We start from the raw sequence: 22,590 nt of genomic DNA, 5'->3' as shown, positions 1-22,590 counted from the left end.
TGTCCATAGAGGCGACCTAGGCGACGACTCTGATCTAGCAACAATTGAAGTTATGTGATTAAAATGACAATCATCTTGCAGTGAATTTGCTTAAAAACTTAAAACCATCATTTTGTAACAAAGCATTAAAAAGTTTAGTGAAGACTGTAGATTGTTGGGTGAAATTTAACCTCTGCCTGTGCATGCATTAAGGTAAAGCACTGTGCAATGTCAATGCATCACTTTGATGTTTTACCCAAGACACCTCAATATAAAAAACACAAGGAAATGGAAAATAAAGCCAAGAGGCAAAGCTTAATGAAGTACGGACAAAATTCATGACTGTGTGCAGATTCATTCTTTCAGTATTACACATCTCTGAGGTGCGGCTTAATGTGACATTGAATAAGAAATGTTGACAACGGTTATGTACTGCCACCTGGAGGAGAATGTAGAAAACAGACTTATTTACAAGCAACACGCATTAAAAAAAAACAAAATACACCAGTTTATAGTACAAGATTAAAATTAAATAAAAAATCTTTTGATGTGTGGTTACAGTCATGTTGAGACAATTTATTGACTCACTACAGTAATATTTAACCCCCCGAACTCAAAACATTTCAATTTACAAATTAACTTTACATACATTTACTACATAAAAAAGAGGGGGGGGAGACATGATACAATATCATCAAATGAGAAAATATTTAAAAAGCCCTGAAGAATAGAGCTACAAGGGATAATTAAACACGAAAGTAACGTTTGGCTGCTAGGAAAGAATAAATTCCTTTTATACAGGCACACTTCACCATTTCCATGAATGAGGGGGTTAGTCACAATAAGCTTCTCCAGGAATTTTGTATCAGTTCAGAGTAAAGCCTGGAATGAGCTGCCGACAGACCACACCACACTGTTGTGTTGTGTGTATGTATGTGTGTGTGTGTGTGTGTATATATTTATACACAAATTCTCTTTTTCTTCATTCCTGTCACTCAGTCCAACTCATTGAATCTTGCAAACATGGCCTTCCGAACTGCCTGCTTATATGTGGCATGATTCCAGACGACAGGTTCTTTTTTCTTCCGCTTTTGTAAGAAGAAACAAAGCAGAAATGTTAAACTGACCATAAAACCAACCCAGGCTCACTCTGAAAAAGTAGCCCTATATACATTTCTGGAGAGCACAAAATATGTCCAAGGAGGTACATTTTGTTTTGCAGTTTTTGTTTTCACGAATTCACAAGAGGCCACTGTGTACGCTTTTTAAGACCTCATATTTCTCTTGTGAGTGCCATTCGCACCTGCTGTTCTCGCTTAAATCAACTAGAGGCTGCTGTCAACTGACTGACCAATCTCCCTACCCACCCCCTTCCCTAAACCCAACCAACAGGGTTTTGAAAAGCAATCCAGAATAAGAAAAGCTCCCTGATTTTTACCACGTTTTCAGATTACCACATTCTCACCCTGTTATTTACTTGTTTATTTTATTTTTTTACCTGCTTTCTGAAACCATTTTTCACCAGACTCAAACCCGTTGTCGCAACCAACTCCTGTCTGTGTCTTAAGAGTGCAGACATATGCTGCAAGCCATTGGACAAACTGGCAACAGTGGGAAAGCAGTCCATACGAAGGTAAGGAGCAGCATCATACTGCCTTGTAATGTCCATTTTAAAGATGAAATGCAGCCACACGTACTACTGGCTACATAATTCGTGATCTCCAGAAATAAAAATAGGCCTAAGTATGCAGAATATTGCATCAAACACTGCAGCTCAAAACATCCAGTAGCTGAACAGACACTCACCTCTGTAGTCTCTAAACCCAAACCTGGTCTCTCGTTGCCTTTAAAACTGTCCCTGCAAGAAGTCACAATTTAGGTCTGAGGATTTGCATATTAACGGCAAATTGAAATATAATGTATTGAAGTTCAGAAAATCAAAAACCTTGAGCTGCCGGCCCAAGTATTTTGTGGCTTTCTTCTTTTTGCTTCAGGTGAGCTGCCTGGCGCTTTCGTTTTCATCTAAAAACAAAGTTTAAAACAAGTGTGAATCATTTCATCAAGGGTATTGTCATGTAATCAAGAAAAATATTTAACTGAAGCAATGATTGGTTTAATATTTTATTAAAAGTACTAATGATTCAGATATGTATAAAATAATGAAAGATACCTCTTTTTCCTGGTTTTCTAGAGCCTCAAGTTCTCTCTTTGACCTTTTGATTTTCAGGTGAATCTCCATATTTTGCTAAACAAAGCAAAAAACAGCAAGTATAAAAAGGAGGAACAAAAGACCCAAATGATTAAATATTCCATTATTGACAATACTGTAATCTTTTTTAAAATATATGTTATATGTTCTGAAGGAATTGGATTATATATCTACCGATCCGTCTCAGCATGGATCAACGTTTATCCTTTTCGCATCATCCTGTTTCTCATTATTTTTAGTAAAGATGATTATTGAATAATGAATAAAGTTACACATTGCTTAGTATAAGAATGTTCAGTGCATTTGCCTGTCTCTTTATAACTATTTTCAGGAGCCAGCAAAATAGGTCAGAGGTCAGGGAGACCTTGAGTGGAACTGAGGGCTGGGGACTGGAAGCAACCGTTTCTATTGTTATTTCTGAGTTAATACTATCTAGAATGTCTAAAGTGAATTTGCTATTTTTACAGTTAATTCTTTTAAACTGATTCTACTTTTTATTCAACATAGACTTTGTGTAGTAATGATATAACTGCCTGAATGTAGATTAGACCGGTTTTTAACCAGTTTTGATAAAGACAGCTGAGAGTACACTCAGCCTTGGGTAATAAAGATTGCACTTTAATTGTGTGTGTTCTATTGGATTGTGGATCAGTTTCACAGGTCTGGAGTCAGCTCTAAACAGTCTAGTGGATGTCTGACATTTATATGCTTAAGATATTGTTCAGAATTGTACGCATGCACCCACGTGGACATTTTCCTAGTCTATCTGTGTTTTCTAATCAGGTTAGAACACCTTTATGTATGACGCAGTTAATGACCTTATGTGAGAGTATAATTGTTATTGATTTGTGATTTTGAGCATAGCGGCCTAGGAACTCATTGCAAGTGTTGAAGCTGGCTTCTGCTGATGAAACTACAAACTATCTTCAGTAAACTTCATTTATTAATTTGAATCGCTGACTCCGGCTCTTCTTCATCTGACAGACTGGTCATTCTTTGGGTTAAAATTGTAAATTACCCCTACAGTTCATACAATATACAACATTTTATTTATTTTACTCACACCACAAAATTAGCATTAGCACCACAAATAAGCACTTTAAATAGCCTTATTGATGATGATGCACGTATTCAACTAATAAAAGAAATGTGGAATTTTGAACAGTCGCAGCTTTGCTCACATAATGAGGGGCTATGAGACATATGAGAGGTAGGATTGGATTATTTTGCATTATGCAAACAAAATTCACCTATGGAGATGATTTCACTGTCTCCTGATGTTTAAAGCTGTTGCAATCATAACAGGTATGATTTAATGTTTTGGTAATTTATTTTATGGCCCGTTTCCACTTAGTACAGTATGGAATGATTCGATACTCTTTTATATCCGTTTCCACTGTCAAAAAGAACCAAAAAGCGAACTGTATCATACCACTTTTTGGGTGCCCTTTCCAAAGGATACCTAGCACAAAAAAAGGGTACCAAAAGGCGGAGCCAGACGTGCAGCTGAACGCTATTAGTTTACAGAGATACGTCACTAGCTAAATCTATGTTGTGTGCAGTATTTCTGTAATTGGTTACATATCTGAGAGTGTAAGGGTCTGTAAGTGTTCATATAGTTATTTATTTTATATTAATTGCACACGTTACAGTAACGTTAGGCTGTTTCACACTACTGATCTGCAGTTCTAATCAAATTATGAACATAGAAAGGTCAGTAATGAACGTTTATACACAAGAACTTATGGATATAAAGCATCTGTTTTGTGAGAAGTGCTTCTTGCATGATATGTAAACGACCCGTACAGCTTTACCTTGACATTTCCTTGAGCAAGAATGACGTCGACTGAAACTTTGTCGTACACCACGCCTACCAAAAGGGTACCATTGGTACCCTTTGGCAGTGGAGACACAAGCCTGATAAAGGTGACCCGTAACTAACTGTACAGTACCACTCAGTGGAAATGAGGCATTAGTAATATAGCAACTGTTATATGCCGTGTTGGAAATGGTTTGAATTTCCAGTAGTAGTTTGGGACGACATTAACACAACCATGTAGTGTTTGAGTTTAAAGTGCATAGTATAAAAGTGCATAGTGTGTCATTTGGGACATAACTATAGATTTGCTACCTTATGGAGGTCTGAGAGCTGCTGGTGGCGGATAAGAGCGTCTTTATTAGGGAACTGCCTTCTGCACAGAAGACAGGCCATCTTCTTCCAGTCTGTCAACCTATCCTCCTTCTCGTCCGCCTGCGGCTGGCTCTTTGCAGGCCGTGCAGCTTCCTGCTTATCGTGTTTCTCTTCTTCCTCTTCGTCACTGCCTGCACCATAATCGGCCGCCAACATTCCCAGAGAGCCCATGGGCCGCTGCCAACACACAGAGCAGAGAGGGAACTCAGCTTTGATCTACACTGACACACACTGTAAATCTGCTGTAGAGTGGGTTATCAAATAACCTGCATAAATCAGGGTCAAGGTGATGTGTGTGCCCTTTTAGCTTTGGGAAAACCAGAGACTGATATGATGTTAATGTGTTGTTCATAGTAAGGCTGGAGACTCTCACCTTTGATGATTTTTCATCTTTTTGCTTTGGAGCAAGAGGCTTCTTGAATAGTTCATCTGCACCAGTCTACATGAATGAGGGAAATAGTGAGGAATAATCATGTTTAGAAGAAAGACTTAAACTGAACTTTAGAAGGCTGTTATTGGTCAATGACTGATGTGTAGGCTAGCCTTGCAAGTGTTTTTTTAACATACCCAAAAACATTGTCTTTTGGTCATTCAATAACTGCATCATGTATATGCACAGTACAGCATATTCTTTATTAGTTTAGTTGGTTTAAAATTGAACTTTAACACAGAGTTGTCAACATGGCTGTTGTCATTCAACCGTACTCTTGGTTAGCTGTAAATTTCCTAACGTTTGGTGAATTTTAAAGCATGGTGTATTTTATCCGGTCCTATTTTACAAACAATTTTAAAGTCAAAAATGCTACAAGGACATTGGACAGTGAAGTTAGAGATTTCAAGTCCAGCTAAATAAATTCTGGGCCATGTCAACCCATAACTCTAGACACTAATAAAAACACCAATTCAGAATTTCTGCAGGTTTCATCAAGTAAAATTTAAGACCCTTTTAAGACCATTAAGAATGAAATTTTAGAGTTTTGCAGGGAAACATTTTTTCTTGCATTATCATGAGGAATTGTGTCATTGTTTTTTTTTTCCTGATAAGGGAATTTAATTTGGAGAATTTGCTGTTAAATGTCTAACAGCTGTTGTGAATTGTATCTCTGCAATAAGAAACATAAATATAAAGAATATAAGGTTTTATTGAGATGGATTGTTGGTGATTGGATGGTTGTCAGACCAACTGAGTAGCTTTACTTGGACAAAGCAAACCTATAAAATAATTTTAAAACCTATTTTAAATAGGGCGCGAGACATTGAGGCGTGCACTAGAGTAAATTATGATGACAATTTTTATGCAATCATGGAACATAATTAACGTTAGCTCCACAGCTAACTATCAGGCACCTGTACTGTTAATGCGTTCCAGTAAAATATATAAAAATAAAACAGACCGGGTGCTTTTTAAGAATTATTGATGGTAATTGAATGAAAGTTAAAACGCTGACAAAAAAAGTTCCCTTCTTAATCAAATCAGCAGGATGCGCTTCTGGATCTTTCACTTATTTTGAAGACACTACTGACTATTCACTACTGAAGAGTGTTGTTTTAATGGAAAGCTGAATGGAAAGAAAAAAAAACTCCACATTTCGTAATGTGTGTGTGTGTGTGTGTTCTTTACTGACAGCTGCGTGTGTGGATCTTGTCACAAAATGCAGTGAAAAAAAATGCGGCAGGGGGATGGGGGTGTGGGTAGGGTTGGAGGGTTGAACAACAACAAAGTAGAAAAGGTGATCTGACCTTTCTTTCAAAGATGGCAAAAGCTGCATCAGCTGCCTTTGAAGGTCTGTGGTCATCTCCAGACTTGAGGACAGGTGAAGGAGCTCGGACACTTTCTTTCTTACTGTTCTGGATTTTTGCCCATCGCTCCATGTCTTTCATTATCTGATGAAAACATCGGAAATTACCACACAGATCTAATACATTACTCTCAGAATTTTGAATTAGTCACTGAACATGTGGTGCAATAGAGTACTGTTAAGACCTTAAAAGCTGCTAAACTCCTTGGCTTTTCCTCTTTTTCCTTCTCTCTCTTTTCTCCACGTTGGCCAGGCTCCTCCTCCACCCGCACCTCTGGCAAAGCCTCTGAAACAGCCTTGGCTTCCTCTTCTTTAATGGGTACGGCTATAACCTCGGCAACAGGTGCCACAGGAGCAGGAACTTCAGGGGCTGGAATTTCAGGAACATCCTGACCATCGGTGGAAGAGCTCTGGACTGGGATGTAGGTCTTAGAGGAACTATCCCAATAGAGGTACTGCTGATTCTGAGCATCGTAGAAATACTGCACAAGCAAACATAAACATTAATTAACCATTTAATATAGCATTTCATTTACATTACACATTTGTAAGAATTAAATTAACACTTTATATTTACATTTATTTAACAGATGCTTTTATTCAAAAGAGAATATATACACTTACCCTTGAGTTGGGATCATAGTAAAGCGTAGTCTGAGGGTCATAGTAAAAGCCAGAGGTAGCATCGTAAAGGAAAGCTGACAAATCTGGAGCTTCAGATCCTACAGTTATAAGTATTATTATCAGACCAGTTGTCTATAATTGATTCATACATATACTACGAAACACTGTCTTAACTGTGCTATTACTGATACCAGTGTCTATGATAGACTGAATTCAATTTAAAAATCAGTCTTGCCCCATCAAGAGATTTTAAAAGCACCTGTAATTATAAAAATTAAGACAAACATGTAGCCCAGTGTTTCGCCTTTTTCCTTGTGTGTGTTGTTGAGAATATCAGTTTAATCAAGCACATCTCATTGGATCTGACAGCACTGTTGGTCTAAGCTGATAAACAGCCTGTATGGCTCAATTTATATCACAAAAAAGATCACCACTCAGCCTTATGTGTTGAGTCATAATATGAATCACATTACAATAAGAAGCATTATTAAAAATAATAATATGTATTAGCAAGTATCAGTTTATTGTTACACAAAAGATACGGTTACACAACTAAACACCAAAAAAAACACCATTACTTGTTCAAAGTAATGAACAGAAAATGTTTACAAACTATCTACAAATGTTGTTAATGTTTAAACATAACAGTGGCTTACCGTAGTTGTAGCCATCTATGGAGTCTACAGGTCCAGATACAGCAGCGTCCGATAAAGCTGGAGCCTCTTTCTCAGCAGTTTGGAGTGTTTGTGCAATGCCAGATTTCTTCGAATACATCACACCCTGTGAACAGCCAGAGTCTCAGTTACCCTAAAAATTTTTATTTTCTCCCTTGACTTAGAGACACCATCTCAAAAATGCCCCTTTGTGCTAACATGAGAAAATCACCTGTGTTAAGCTTGAACTTGGCACTGCTCCTGATAACAAGGTTGCATCGGCCCCCATTAGGTCACCTATAGGAAATCCCACAGAACACAGGCCTGAATATCTATATTCTACAATCAATTTCTATACCATCTCAATCTTAATAATATTTACCTTGCATAGATGCAGCACCCACAGCTGTAAGAGCAGGCTGAGGATAAAACTGTTGGTGTGGCTGCTGGTATGGTGGCTGCTAGAAAAATAAATAAATAAATGTACATGAAATATTCAAACAAGATCTTATTAGGAAGAGTACTATTAACAAAAATAAATAAATTATATATATATATATATATATATATATATATATATATATATATATATATATATATATATATATATATATATATATATATATATATATATATATATATATATATATATATATATATATATTATACGTGGGCAAAGATAATTTTTTTTAATCTAGATTAATTCAGATTAATTTCAAAATTAATCTAGATTAAAATGGCTCATTTGAATTCTGCCGAAGGCATTCAGAATATATGTGCTACCCAAATAATACATCTTTGAGAACGGGTTTCTCGAGCCAGGTGGCGCATTAGACCAGGGGCTCATCTCCTATTTCTAAAGTGCATCACAAACTGTCTACTATCTGTCAACTATCTTCTATGATAATTGGTGATGAAAGTTAATTTTGTTAAATAAGATGTACTTGTGTTTACTAACTGTTTATTCAGTTAAACATGAATTATGAACTGTAGGCCTACATAAGCTCCAAACAGCAATTTCATACTTGCTTTTGATGCACGTACATACAGAAAATGCTGCTTCTCAATGCCAAGTTCACAGAGCCCTGATGGTGTGTCAAACATTGAGTATGTTTACATGGACACCAATACTCTAATACGATTTTAATATGATTACTCTGATTAGGAGTCTACCACGTAAACAGCGATTTTTGATGACCTTATTGTGACTAAAGTCATAACTGAACTAAACAGAAATGGAATTAAGACATGTGGAGTATGCATATATTAGTGGCATTACTGAAGTAAACACCACAATCAAACTTTTACCATCATGTAGAACTTTTCACAAATTTTTCCGACAAGATCCAAGACAGGGCTGTCAGTAAAGGACAACACACAAAACACACGCACCGCGAAATGCGTCTAATACCCCAGTTTGTCACGGCGTATGAATGAAATGTTCATGAGTTAAAGTGAAACTGCCGATTCTGCAGTTAAAGTCAGGCATTCTGCTGATTTGATTCAGAAGGGCACTTGTTTGTCAGACGGCTCACCGGTCAGGTATACACCCGCGCTAAAATATCAAGGTGAAAGACATCATAGCTTGCGTAGAATAGACCCAGTTTTTTTTTTAATCGCGCGATAAGAGTCTCACGTTAACGCAGCATGTTAATGCCGATAATGGCCCAGCACTAATATATACATATATATAAACTAAATATTTTTAAGCACTGTTTTGTGTGAAAATACACTACATGGAAATGAATTCTGACTGATGCATTTTAGGATTTTTTAGTGTCTCATTCAACGGGCTCTGCATTTTTAAAATGCTATAATCAAGTTCCACATGTCGAAAAACTTTTGTTAACAAAGCATGCTATCCATTAAAATGGCCTACCTTTATCACATCTGGAGGCAGACCCAGAAGAGAAGTGTTTGCCTTCTCATTGTCCCTCCTATAACTGCAGAGAACAGAAACTTCACCTTAAAACACTTCAGAGCTCAATCAACAATCACATCAAGATTTCTTTTTAGTTTTTTTTTTTTTTACGATGTATAAAACAGTTCCTCTAAGGATTGGCATGCATCTCAGAAAATATGAGCCTCTTTCAAGTGATAAAACTGAGGTTCCACATATTACGAATAATGAGTTCTCCCTTATAACTAGGCCCACTCGAAATCTGCACATGCAGAAATCCGCAGATTTTTAACCCAGAGTCTTTTTTTTTTCTTGTGTAAATGTGTGTTAACATATTTATTCAGTTTTTACATGAATTTTAGTAATATTATTTACAAAAATGAAAATGTTCATATGATTTATTTACAACACAGTGTAAAGTCTTTTGGTAGATATATTATATGAGAGACTTGCTTTGTTTATCAATTAAGTGGATCTAATTACATTTGCATTATAAACATTAAATAAGTTATTAAAGGTATTATCTTTTATTTCATATATTAAGTTATTAGTAATGATAGTCCCAAAATCATTCTGATTAAATCCATTAAATTTTTTACAAAATTCTGCGCAGAAATAGCTAAAAATGTCTGCAGATTCTGCCTGGCCCTACTTATAACTGTTGATATATCTACAGCAGCACATATAATACTGAAGTTTTGGAAAGACACTCAGAGCCCTAGACTTAAATTATGGATGGAATTCATGATTGAGAATGTCATATAAAAAAACATGAATGGCAATCATAAGGACTATAAGCTATGAATGACTAGAAACTATGACTGTGTCTACCCTGTTGTGCTGTTTAGTATTATCTTTATGCATTTGTTACTGTTTTCCTGATTTTTTTTTTCTTTTACTGTGAAGAATTTGTATGCATTTTGTATTTTTGTATGGTACTTTATGCTATATTAAGAGGAAAAAAGAAAATATGACTTACTTTTGATTTTTCAAAGGCTTTGCAACCTCGGCATAAACTCTGACCCCATCAATCATGATAGGCCGAGGCTTTGTGAGCAGCTCCACCAACCGTGTCACATGCTGTACACAAATAAAAAAAGGGTTATCACGACTTTGAAACATCATATTGTCTTTATTATAGAGGTGGGCGGTACACCGGTGTCATAGTCATCACTGGTGTGACATTGCGCCACGACATGGATTTTCTAATACCGTCAATACCGTAATAAATCAATTATGTGCCTTGAACGGCTGCATTTACATCAATAATAGCTAATTCTAAATAATAAGGCATTCAATTTTCTTCAAACGTTCAGTTGTGGTCTGAATACATGTCCTTATACTACAGGGCTTGAAATTGCAACCATCTTGGTCGCATGAGCGCCCGAAATTTAATCTATGCGCCCTCATAATATATTTGGGAGCCTTTGTGTGTCTGAATATAATGGTTGTAGTGCAATCTGATTTGATTTTCTCTAAAAACTTGCTGAATCGCTCAACCCTGCTGCTGTATTGGTTCATATTAGCGGTCAGTCACTCAACGCTTCCCGCTGTCAGATAACAGGGAGCTTTTGTTACTGCAGGAAATGCAAACGGCTGAAGAGTGAAAAGTGCACAGGTTTGCAAACCTCACCTAAAGTTATATTAATAATAATTATAAGATGACAGCGATCATGACATGAGGTAAATGTTGTTCCGCCAGCTGAGATCGAGTGTTTTCGGAGAAGGTGCCCGAATCTCGATGCGTTGCATTCACCGCGTGTTCAGCACAAATGTCCGCTAAATATAAAATCTAACACTGTACACATCATCGCCAAAGAAACTCACCTTTACTAAGTTTACACTGAAACTACGGCTCATAACAAAGAGCGGAATTTCGCCGGTGGTCATCGCGAGAATCCTGCTCTGTTTGCTCATAAATTGGTGCGGCTGACTCGCCTGCTTTATTCCACCAACAGAGAAATGAAGATCAGCTCATAACGAGACTGAGCATTTACAATGACCCAAACCAAAACTTTTAAAGAGTGATAGAAGTGAGACTTTCTTTTGTCCGTTCTTCCTTGAGATGTATATTATTTTGCTATCGAAAGTAATACCATGATATTATACCGTCACCGTTCAAAAGATGAAAAATACCTTGATATTAATTTTAGGTCATATCGCCCACCCCTACTTTATTATAATCATAATTGTGTATAACTCACCTCATGTGAATCCATATCAACAAAGCAGAAGCATTTGGATCCAGGCGATTTCCCTTTCACCAAACGTACATTGCGCTCATCCAGGTAGGCAAATGGATCGAGTGCTTTCAGAATGGTCTCCACGGTGGTGGTAGGGAGAATGTTCTTAATGATCATTGCTAAAACAACACATGAAACTTTAGTACAATCCTCTACCATTTTCCTTAAGTAAAAATCTCAGTCGCAGTTGACATCACTTACTTTTGCTTTCTTTAAAGACTGGATCAGAGTATTGCAGGTTTTGGCGTGATGCTCTCTGATTGGTCCATTCTTCTGTGGGTTGCTGCTCCAGCTCCTGCTGTTGTTGCTGTTGGTCCACTTGCTGTTGCCATGCTTCAGGAGTCAGGTTTGAGCTTCTCTGCCACACACCTTGAGAAGCAGCGTCCAGTAGAGGCTTAACAATGGTTTCCTCCTGTTTGTTCAGTGGAGGGACTGGATTTGGTAACAAACCATCATCACTATCTGGTGCAGCTTTAGTGGGTGGTTCATGGAGCTGCAATTCAAATTACAATGCAGTTATTACATTAATGAATTTCAAACATTAATCAAATCATAGTAAAGGTAAGTACAAATCAAGCTCTATCAAACAAGGAAAGTCACCTGCTCCTTCTCATTTTTGTCAGATTGGACGTATTTGAGCAGAGCAGTCTTGTCACCAACTTTGACAGATCCCTAGAAAATAGGAAGAAAGTTTTTTACATGCCAATTTACTGACATTTTTACATACAAAAGCAACTGACAATAACCTATTTGCTCATCTCAGGCCATAAACATAAAAGGTCTGATCTGGGCTGTACTTTTGCACTTTGGACTAGTTTGCTTTATTAGTTTGTATTTTTCAATCTGCCCTTTTTATAGAGACAGTCTGACCAATGTGAAAAGCATAGTAAACACTTTTGGTTACATGTGTAGTTATCTGAATTTCAATGCTAATCTAAAAATATAACTGAATGGTACTTAGCAATGTCAAACACAAACTAGGACTTTTCACACTTGGAAAAGGTAACCCTGTGTTGTTCTAAATAACAGGTAAATTAAATCCTGGGTAATCTTGCTTGCTGTTACACAGAGCTGACACTTTACCTAGGATTAACAATTAAACCTGAGTATTCATACACTGAGGATTTACACTGTTAGAACCCTAAACCCCTGATTAACATTCTTTCTTGTTTATTTGACGACGTTAAACAGCTTGAGCTAGTATCCCCTCTTATATATATATATATATATATATATATATATATATATATATATATATATATATATATATATATATATATATATATATATATATATATATATATATATATATATATATATATATATAGGTGTTTGTACTTTAACGTTTCCGTAATTTAAAAACTACATAAAAAAAAAATTTAAAAAGGAAACCAATTCACACCTTTTCTATCACCATTTGACATGTTTCCACTCGCAAACGCTATAATCTTTTTTTACACGACAAGCTGTTTCCATGATCCATAACTTTCCAAAGCAGTGTTGCTAAACATCTAACTGCAACCACAGTGGTTTCACACTGTACGTTTAGCACCAGAAGACAAAGCTGACAGTACAAAGGTAGTGATACCCTTGCACTAAAGTAGGGTACCTTTACCCAGAATTGATTCTGGGTTTCAAACTGTGATAACCCAGAGTAAAACAGTGTGAAAATCCCAACTAGAAGCAGATCCATTGCACAAATAACCGCACATTCATCTTTCTCAACAGGATGAATAAAGAAAGTCTGGCTTCTTGCAGGTGAATAAATTGTGCAGATAGCAGGGCAGCTTGGCAAAGCTGAACCACAAGGACACAATTCACTTTCAACAAAACAGTTATGAAAGGGTGAAAACTGTACAAAATAGCAGTCCTTTCTAGACTAGGATGTCACCATTTCCTCCTTTCAAATCACAAACATTTATTTTGTGTTCATAAATGGGGTGACTGACCTACAGGGAAGAGTCCCATCGCTACTGTCGCCAGTTCACGCTTGATCAAAGAAAATTACTGTTTATAAATAATGATGGTAAAAATCCTTCAGCTTTTAGGTGAATGTAAATAACCTAACAGTGTGACGTAATCAACGTTTTATAACATCTTACCCACCATTGTGCTAGGATATAGTCACAGATATTCTCTGTAAAAAGCTTCAAGTGATACAACAACCTGAGCAAGATTGTTTTCTGAAAAAATAAAAACTTCACAAAACCAGGTCAAAAAACACTGAAACAACCAACAGGGCAATCGGGTTTCAGCACAACGGCCAATAGCACAATCCAAACCAAAGCTCCAGTTGTTCTTCTCTTACAATTACAGTCCATTTCACTAGAATCGCAAATAGTCTAGTTTCCAAACAAACCTCGTTTTGGATCTCTCTTTACATTCAGATAAGAGTAAGCAGGAATGGAAAAAACGGGTTTGTTGTGATGTAGGAGATAAGACACCCAAAGTTAAGATGATGAAATCACAATCCGGTTAAAACGGACAAGACGATTAAAAAAACTTTGGGCTAAAAGAAGAACCAAAGACAATCGGTCAAGAATTCCATAATTGCATAAGAATGAAGAATGATGTATGGGCTGCCACCGCACAAATACTATATTGACGCATAACACCATCTTTACATACAACCACAGAACAACTTGATCATCAGAAATGTATAAAAGGGATACAGCAACCCTTTTCTTTCAAGTCAGCAAAACATGACAATCTACTGAAGAAAGCTACAAAGTTGAGACAGAAATCTTGAAAATCCAATGAAAAAGGAGGCCAAAGAAGAATGGTCAGTACTGCTCCAGTACCACTAATGAACATACCAGTGGAAGCAAGCAGAAAGTGTTTGGAAGACCATGGAATCAAGAAGGCCATATGATGGAAATGAAGTATTATACTGTTGTAAACAGTAGACTGAAACAGCAATGGTGAGAAGTTGAAGAAAATGTTGCATAAATGCAAACGCAATTCCAAAATTAGCATGCCAAGTAATTATTCAAAAAACTACACATTAAAAGGTAAAGGTAGTGAACAATCAGTCAGCTTATATGCCTATGGCAGACATCAATAAAAAGTGGACTGTTTAACACTATGCTCACTTGTTACATCTGAAAGTTCCTGTTGAAAACTAAGTGGCGTGTTTTTACTGGTTATGTTTAATAATGACTTTCTTGAAAGTCTCATGTACCATCTACCCCATTCCCACCCTGAACCCAGCCACCTCCCCCTCCCCAACCCAAGCCTTCTTCTTGTTAGCAGCCGTTGCAGAAGGATGAGGATGGGCCACCTGGTTGGACTCCATGAAGTGGACAGCATCCTCGAGGTTTAAAAACTCCACATAGGCCGTATCGAAGCTGTAACCTGGGAACAGCATTTGAAATACAGATGGATTTGCGTTAGTTATTGCAGGTAAATAGGTATTTCAAGAGTAAAAAGGCAGTTGTTTCACGAGACAAAGCGAAATTCATACAGGATGTTAACGCTGCTTTTTTTTCATTATGAGTTTACTTTTATTGGTCACTCAAAGAATCAGAGTAGCCTTACCAAGATATACGTTTATAAGGCCAAACAAATACATAAATGTAATTGAGTGTAATACAGAGCCAAAATTAAAACTGATTTGCTCGAAATTTAAGTCTAATCATACGATAGCAAAAACGAAAAAGACAACCCACTTTCAACATAAAACTTGCATCATTTCAAGGACGAAAAAGTATATGGACAATCTGAAAAACTAAAAGTATTTTAAAAACTTCTGAAAAGTCTGAAAAATCATCAACAATAAGGATGTCATGTCTAAACATGTTAATATCACTGCACGTTTCAGTAAAGATTCTGTAAAAATGTATTAGTTTAAAAAATCCTTCAATTTTCATCATCAAAATCACCATGACTTTTGTTGGGATGGAACAGAAATGGTCATTTCTAGCTGAAGAAAAGTAGAAATCAAGACATTTTATAAAAACGTAAACTTTTTAACTCCCTGTAAATTTCCCAAGTTTCAAATCGCCTTGTCTGATACAGTCTTTTGCGCTATTTAGAACCACTGAAACCTTTGTCTGATGAATCCAGAGAGGAGTATTTAGCAGCAACTTCACATCGTCACAAAGTAGTGCTGGTTGATATATGCATGTTCATAAAGAGAACAATGTCTAGAAATTCCAAACTCCCAACTAAGTGTGAACCATCTTAAAGATGGAAGCTGCTTTGGGAAAATTCTATCTCCCGCACAAGAACATGGGGAAAGAGAACAACAAGAGATCCTGTAGCATGTTGGGAATACTGATGAGCATTTTCTTTAGAAAGCAAAGCATCTCAGATGCAGAAAGTACAATCGATGTAAAAAGAGATAGTGAGCGGAAGATTCGGAGAGCGAATAGCGAAATGTTGTTGCGAATTGGTCATCATATGTTTACGGCAAACAAAATCTCACCTGGCACAACGTCTTTGATTTTCATGCCCTGCATTGGAACACCATCACGAACTGCAAAAGCTCCCAGAATCTATTAAATAAATCAAATAAGGAAATTGTCAAAAACCCTTGACTCATTCAGAAAGTGTTGTTTTTTAAAGTCAACTTTTTCTAAAAGTATTAAAATCCTAATGAAATCACACTCACCTGCTGCATTGTGGCATTTTTAGGAATTCCAGAGATGGCAATAGTGTTTGTGATTTTATCCTGGACCCCTGCACTTCTGTAATCCTGGTCCTTTGTTTCAAAATTCACAATAGTTTAAATATCAAGATAATTCACAGAACAATCTGTAACATTAGCATATTTGAATGCACAAGTTTTATATAGAATTAATTAATCAATTAATAAGTCAATTAATATGTAAACTCTGAAAATAAATACATATTCTATTAACCAATTTGAATTAAAATCCCATCAGAATAAAACTACCCAAAAACACTGTCTGAAGATTAAAGGTAATAAACAAAAAGAATTTCAATTTCCAAATGTATAAATACATACTTAATGCAAGTCAGAATTTATTAGCTAAAATAGAAGAATACATCACAGATGGTTTTCTAAAATCAAAGGCAAAATCCAACCTGAGAACCAGAGTCATCCACTCTTTCAGCTGGAACTAATTTGGATTCTTTCACATCTTTTTCAAGTCCATGAAGATCCCCAAGACTGTAGTCATATTTGCGTCCAGAGCCTGTGCGGTAATCGATGTCCCTATAATCTTGATCAAGTTGCTCACCTCTGTTACTCTGCATTTCCTTTGGCCCAGACATTAAGCTTTCTCTCTGTGGTTCCTGCTCTGAAGCCCTATCACCAGATCCCTTAAAGGGCACTCGATCGCTTGTGAAGTGATGCTCCTGATTTGGCGACTTCTTGTCTTGGAAATATGGAGGTCTACCTCCAGCTGGTGCAGTTCGCTCAGGCTTTTCTTCTCTGTCAACTGGCCAGGGCTTATCAACTTCTCTACCTTGAACATTTACGGTGGGATCCATTTGAAGAGGAGGGGGTTTCTGAGTACCCAGAGTTGGTTCTCGACTTGGGAAATCACTGGGAATATTTTTCTCCCAGTGTTGGTGTTTGGGCTCTCTGTCTGATCGATTGAAGCCTGTGCTCTCTTTCCCCAGATAACCAGATGGCCTCTCTCGGTCTCTCTCCTTAAACTGAGACCGTTCTCCAAGGGCTACATCTTTTCCGCGGTTAGGGAAAAACTTCTCTTGCATGTCTCTTGGATAAGTGTCTCTTTGTGGTGTTCTGCCCATCATTGGTGGAAGAGAGTCTCGGTCTCTAACGCCATGCTTGCGCCATTCATCTGAAAGAGATACACTTTCTCTTCCCCGGAAGGTCATGGGACTGTCTATCGGCTCTGGAAATTCTCTGTCCCTGAGGGTCAATTCGTCATTTCTGATCATGGGATCTGGGCTGCCACGACCCAGCGGAATATCAGATCGTCCTCTTATATCCATGGGAAGCCCATCATTGTCATGAAGCATAGGAGGCTGATCCCTAAAATTAGAGGAGGAACCCATGCGGTTTCTCATATCCATATCAGACTCAAACATATCTCTTGGATTGAGTGGAGGGGTGATGCCTCGCCTGTTAAAATCCATCAATGGTCTGTCTCTGGGAGGCAAGTCCATACTATATCCATCAATGTCACCCATGCGTGACCTTTCCCTGTCTCTCATATCACCAAAATCTCCATTTCCACCCATAGCCACTATGGCAAGTCTCCTCCTGATGTCTACAGGGGGAAGGCCAGGCATATCCATTTGATATCTCTCCCTCTCCCTCATATTAATAAATCCATCTTCTGGACCCCTTATATTACCACCTTGCATGTCTCTGCCGTCCAAATCCATTGGTAGCCTTGATGAACCCAAGAAACCTGGGGAATTCTGAAGGTTGCTTCTCTGATCCATTTCAAAGCGCCTTCGAAAATGCATGTCCATTTCATCTCCAGGCCTGAAAAATTCTCGAGGAGGCTCTCTTCCTCTATCATTAAGTCCCATGTCTCGTCCTCTCATATCAGGTGGGCAGTCAAACCGCCTCATGTCCATGGGTGGTCTGTCCATATTCATGCCATCTCGACCTCTGAAGTCAGGCCTTGGACCATCTCTGCCTTCGAACATACCACCATGAGGTTCCCCACTGCAATAAAATGAAATGCATTAGTGCAAATCACTTCCTTTTTTATTGCAAGCTGGTTCTTGTGGGTCAAACACACATTTAAGCTTCTATGTTTTACAATGTTTCATGCATTTGACCCTTTGCCAGCGGTTTGATTGACAAGTGATCCAGCCAATCATAACCCAATATTCCATACCCCATCGCTTTCCACCATGTAGTCCCACAGACATCATAGTAGACTAACATTGATGATTAACATGAAAAATGGTGAAGAAAATCTCATATTAATGCTGATTTGTACTTCTGCAGAGTGATCAACGTGACCCACGGTGCCTGCCTTGCGCGTAGTCGTGCATTTATACTTTCCAAGTGCTGTTTGTGTTGCTTTGCAATAACACTTGCAAAACCCTAGCTGGCAGCGGGTTTTTATGGTCCTCTGTGTCGAGTTTCTTCACAGGTGTTTTGTTTTTTTTCTGAACACTACAAGTAGCTCAAACTCGCTCACTCAGAGGTGGGAACCGGCAGAGATTTGGGTTGTCACGATACTGGAATACGATACCAATCAGTACTGCATTTTTAAAAAACGTCCATTTCCTGCAAACATTTAAGCGCTGTGGAGCACGTTCTTGAAGGTCATCAGTTCACCGAACTCACCGCTGTTTACGACGTGTAATCAGATACCGGGAGAATGGAGCATATGTCAGTTTATAGACAAACCAGCTGATCGACGTGACTGAGAAACGCTACAGTGTACATATATCTGTGGTTACACTCAGTAAACAGCGGTGAGTTCGGTGAACCGAAAACCTTCACTGCCAATCACAGTAATTTCTGTTGACCACATGAACACAATGGCAAATCAGCGCTATTTAAGAACGTGCTCCACAACGCTTAAATGTTTGCAGTAAATGGACGCTTTTAAAAAATCAGTACTGATTGGTATCGAATTCCAGTGTCGTGATAACCCTGGCGGACGTGCAACAACTTTCTTTGTAAGGTAAACACAAAACAAATCTGGAGCTCCTTCATGCGACTCGACACTTGTAGACAATCGCTCCATCGGGCTCACAGCTCTCAGCACCACCCACGTTCATCATCACTACCAAGTCAACCAATAACAGAGCTTGCGCTACACGTTGTTGCAACATGTAGTTACATTTTTTGAGAGATGCAGGTCAGTGTTGGCATCAGCCGCGGCGAGGGCTATGCGACTGCGCGCAGGCTGCACCTGAGTATAGATGTGGCCTTGATGCAGAAGTATAAATCATGCTTTAGACTTACAACACAGACGGCAGGTACTTAAAATGGCTGGGCAATAAACCATTTCATCCTTTCCCGAAACCTAGAGAAGTGAATTAAATATGTTTATGTGGTAACCTCACTAACTGTCAATCAATAATGCTGTCACTGGTGCTGAACAAGCGACTAGAAATCAAAGACTTGAGGCTGGTGAACTAATCTTTTCTGTTTTGGGGCCAGCCCAGCCTGCATAACTTTAGTTTATGAAGATTTGGCAAAATAACATGTGAACTATCAGGGGTCTTCTTGTATTTGTGAACTGTGTGTTAGGGAATAAATATGTAACATTTCAATTCAATTAAAATGAACTGAAGTTCTCATTACTATACTTGCTGTAGGCTGTAGCTTCAATCCTTTATTAACTAATTCGTTTCACTGAGTTACTCCTATGCGTATTTCAGACTTTTATGTCTGATTTGGACTGAAATCAGTATGTCAAAAATTATTCACTACATCCATGGGGAGAGCACAAATTGCTAGGGGAGCACCTTAGCCGATACAAAAAACCTGTCTGAGAAAAAGCAGCAGGGTTGGGGTTTGAAAAGGGTCAATTGCAGTCTATGCAGACACTTTTATTTGAAATTTGGCAAAAATGTCATCTGTTTATTTGTAGAATAAAACTAAACAATATACAATTACTGCTGAACCACAGAAGTTACATGGAATGATTTGACATTGTTTTTGGGTCATGCTGTCTTTGGAGAATGTTTGACATTTTTTCTTCAATGCTTAATAATGTAATTATACAGGAAAACTTGCTTAAATTAAGGTTAAATTCAGCACAGCCTTATACGAATTACACCGATCACCACTGAAAAGTACATGTATTCATAATGACAATGGAGTTAAAGGCGTCACGGTGGCGCAGCGGGTAGCACGATCGCCTCATAGCAAGAAGGTTGCTGGTTCGAGCCTCAGCTTGGTCAGTTGACATTTCTGTGTGGAGTTTGCATGTTTGCCCCGCGTTCATGTGGGTTTACTCCGGTTTCCCCCACAGTCCAAAGACATGTGGTATAGGTGACTTGACAAAGCTAAATTTGCCGCAGTGTATGTGTGTGAATGCAAGAGTTTTGGGTTGTGGCTGGAAGAGCATCCGCTGCGTAAAACATATGCTGGATAAGTTGGCGGTTCATTCTGCTGTGGCCACCCCTGATAAATAAAGGGACTAAGTCGAAGAAAAATGTATGAATGAATGATCTGAGTTAAGACATATTTCTTTTACATACTGCTTTCCCTGGCTATATGGTAGTACATTTCGGATGTAGTTAATGTTTTATAAGCATAGATAATATAAATGAAGTTCTTACCGAAAGGGCATTCCTCCTCGTGGGCCAGGTCTTGAGCCGTTCCACATCGTGCTCTTCCTCTCCGTGAAACTCTCCCTTTGCACGAGTTTCGGGTGCACAAAGTCCTATCACTTCAGATATAAAAATGACCAAACCCATATTAGAAATCATATTAATGACCCAATAATAACCACCGATTATTTGAAAATTATTGTTAAATCATTACAACTAGCATTACGATCTCATTCGAACGAATATATATCACTGGGGGAGGGAAATGACGACATGACATACTTTTAAGCCATTATACGCTCTAGAAAGGCAATTCAATCAAATATTACGGTTAAATCTGCGTAACAAAACAATGAAGGTTTTAAAATATAGTTTTCCTTCAAATAATAAATTAAATTAGCAAATTAAAAGACTGGGGTAATAACTTATATTAAAAATCAAGTACGTCGTCAAAGCCTCATGCTAACGCTATCCGTCCAACTAACGTAAATATCTGACTAAAGGGGTCGACCAAATACAAGAATAAATAGTTGTTTGACTGACACTTGTGAGCACCTGGTTAAACAGCAAATTTGACGACTCAAATGTATATCAACACTAAAAGGCTATTGTATTATTCATCTCACAAACCCGCCATCCTAAAATTGGCTAACGTGCTAACATTAGCTTTATATCAAGAGATTTATTTAAGGGAATATAACGTTACAGCGTTTTATCAGTCCTTATTTTTACAAAAGCCAAAACTAATAATTTCGTATTTAACGTCTGTAAAATTACTTTAATAAACCATTCTCACCTAGCTTATAGTGGTCTTTCTGCAGGATCGTTTCTGAGTTTCCGACAAAAAGAGGCGGAAGATGCAGCCCCCGTTTCCGGCGAATGAGGGCTTTTGGGAGATGATGTTTCAGAATGGGGTAAACAAAGTTACCCTCTGAAAGCAGGCTCATATTATGAACATCTGTCTTTCAGTAAAACCCATATTCTAAAAAGATATATAATTAGAAATAAATAAACCCAAGAAATCCGTGGTTTACATTTAATTTAAAACAAGAGGATTGGAATAACGTAGGGCAGTGTGCTTACTGTTTTGTTATCAAAATACAGAATATATTTTTATCACTTAAACACAAAACATCGTAAATGACACTTCTTGATAGAAAAAAATGTCCCTCATAGTGAAAATAATGAGCTTCTTTGAGAATTTTAGGGTTTCAAAATTAGTTTGGGGTGACACGGTGGCTCAGTGGTTGGCACTGTTGCCTCACAGCAAGAAGGTTTCTGGTTCGAGTCCCGGCTAGGTCAGTTGGCATTTCTGTGTGGAGTTTGCATGTGGAGTTTTCCTCTGGGGACCGGTTTCTCCCACAGTCCAAAGACAGGTGAAGTGAATAAACTAAATTGGCCATGTGTATGCGAGTGAATCAGTGTATGGATGATTCCCAGTACTGGGTTGCAGCAGGAAGGGCATCCGATGTGTAAAACATATGCTGGATAAATTGGCCGTTTATTCCGCTGTGGCAACCCCTGATGAATAAAGGGACTAACCCGACGGAAAATGAATGAATATTAGTTTAGCAAATATGACGCCAGCAGGGGTCACTCAAACTTCATTAAATAAAGAATAGGTGAAAATCACTATTAATTACACACTACTACTGCATGTTGGATACTATCTATAAATTACATATGAATACTTAATATTATCTATTTCATAGTTTCAGTATCTAATAAATAAGTAATCTTAATGGAAAAGACAAGCTTAAAAAAAAGCACCCTACTAGTAACACGCAAATAGAAGGTCGTTGG

General features: G+C 37.8%; 1 protein-coding gene across 2 annotated transcripts; it reads right to left on the bottom strand.

Moving 5' to 3' along the window:
- Window positions 1–314: 314 nt before the first annotated feature.
- On the bottom strand, window positions 315–21,657 carry LOC130231007 (RNA-binding protein 6). 2 transcript variants are annotated; one of them, XM_056460357.1, is made up of 23 exons: window positions 21,584–21,657; window positions 20,797–20,906; window positions 16,648–18,211; window positions 16,211–16,300; window positions 16,025–16,094; window positions 14,879–14,952; window positions 12,199–12,270; window positions 11,800–12,091; window positions 11,560–11,717; window positions 10,335–10,435; window positions 9,335–9,398; window positions 7,838–7,916; window positions 7,688–7,752; window positions 7,459–7,582; window positions 6,803–6,900; window positions 6,364–6,660; window positions 6,120–6,263; window positions 4,753–4,818; window positions 4,320–4,556; window positions 2,150–2,224; window positions 1,925–2,001; window positions 1,786–1,837; window positions 315–1,067 (listed from the first exon to the last, which is right to left on the bottom strand). In XM_056460357.1, the coding sequence occupies exons 2-23, from the start codon at window positions 20,841–20,843 to the stop codon at window positions 975–977; spliced, it is 3,939 nt and encodes a 1,312-aa protein (XP_056316332.1). In that variant the 5' UTR covers window positions 20,844–20,906; window positions 21,584–21,657; the 3' UTR covers window positions 315–974. The 2 variants fall into 2 exon arrangements, with proteins under 2 accessions (XP_056316332.1, XP_056316333.1); XM_056460358.1 differs by having other exon boundaries at window positions 7,838–7,913.
- Window positions 21,658–22,590: the final 933 nt, after the last annotated feature.

Source organism: Danio aesculapii, chromosome 6, assembly GCF_903798145.1.
Source record: "Danio aesculapii chromosome 6, fDanAes4.1, whole genome shotgun sequence".
Classification (NCBI taxonomy): Eukaryota; Metazoa; Chordata; class Actinopteri; order Cypriniformes; family Danionidae; genus Danio; species Danio aesculapii.
The sequence above is the reverse complement of the archived record's forward strand: the minus strand, read 5'-3'. Positions and strand labels throughout refer to the sequence as shown.

Bases quoted from the DNA above. Each gene is read 5' to 3' on its own strand.
- LOC130231007 (XM_056460357.1), bottom strand. From the start codon at position 20,843: ATGTGGAACGGCTCAAGACCTGGCCCACGAGGAGGAATGCCCTTTCG. The intron at 14,953-16,024 runs GTGAGATTTTGT...TGCTGTTCCCAG, and splicing joins AATCAAAGACGTTGTGCCAG to GTTACAGCTTCGATACGGCC. The intron at 7,583-7,687 runs GTGATTTTCTCA...GGCTGTTCACAG, and splicing joins CAAGTTCAAGCTTAACACAG to GGTGTGATGTATTCGAAGAA.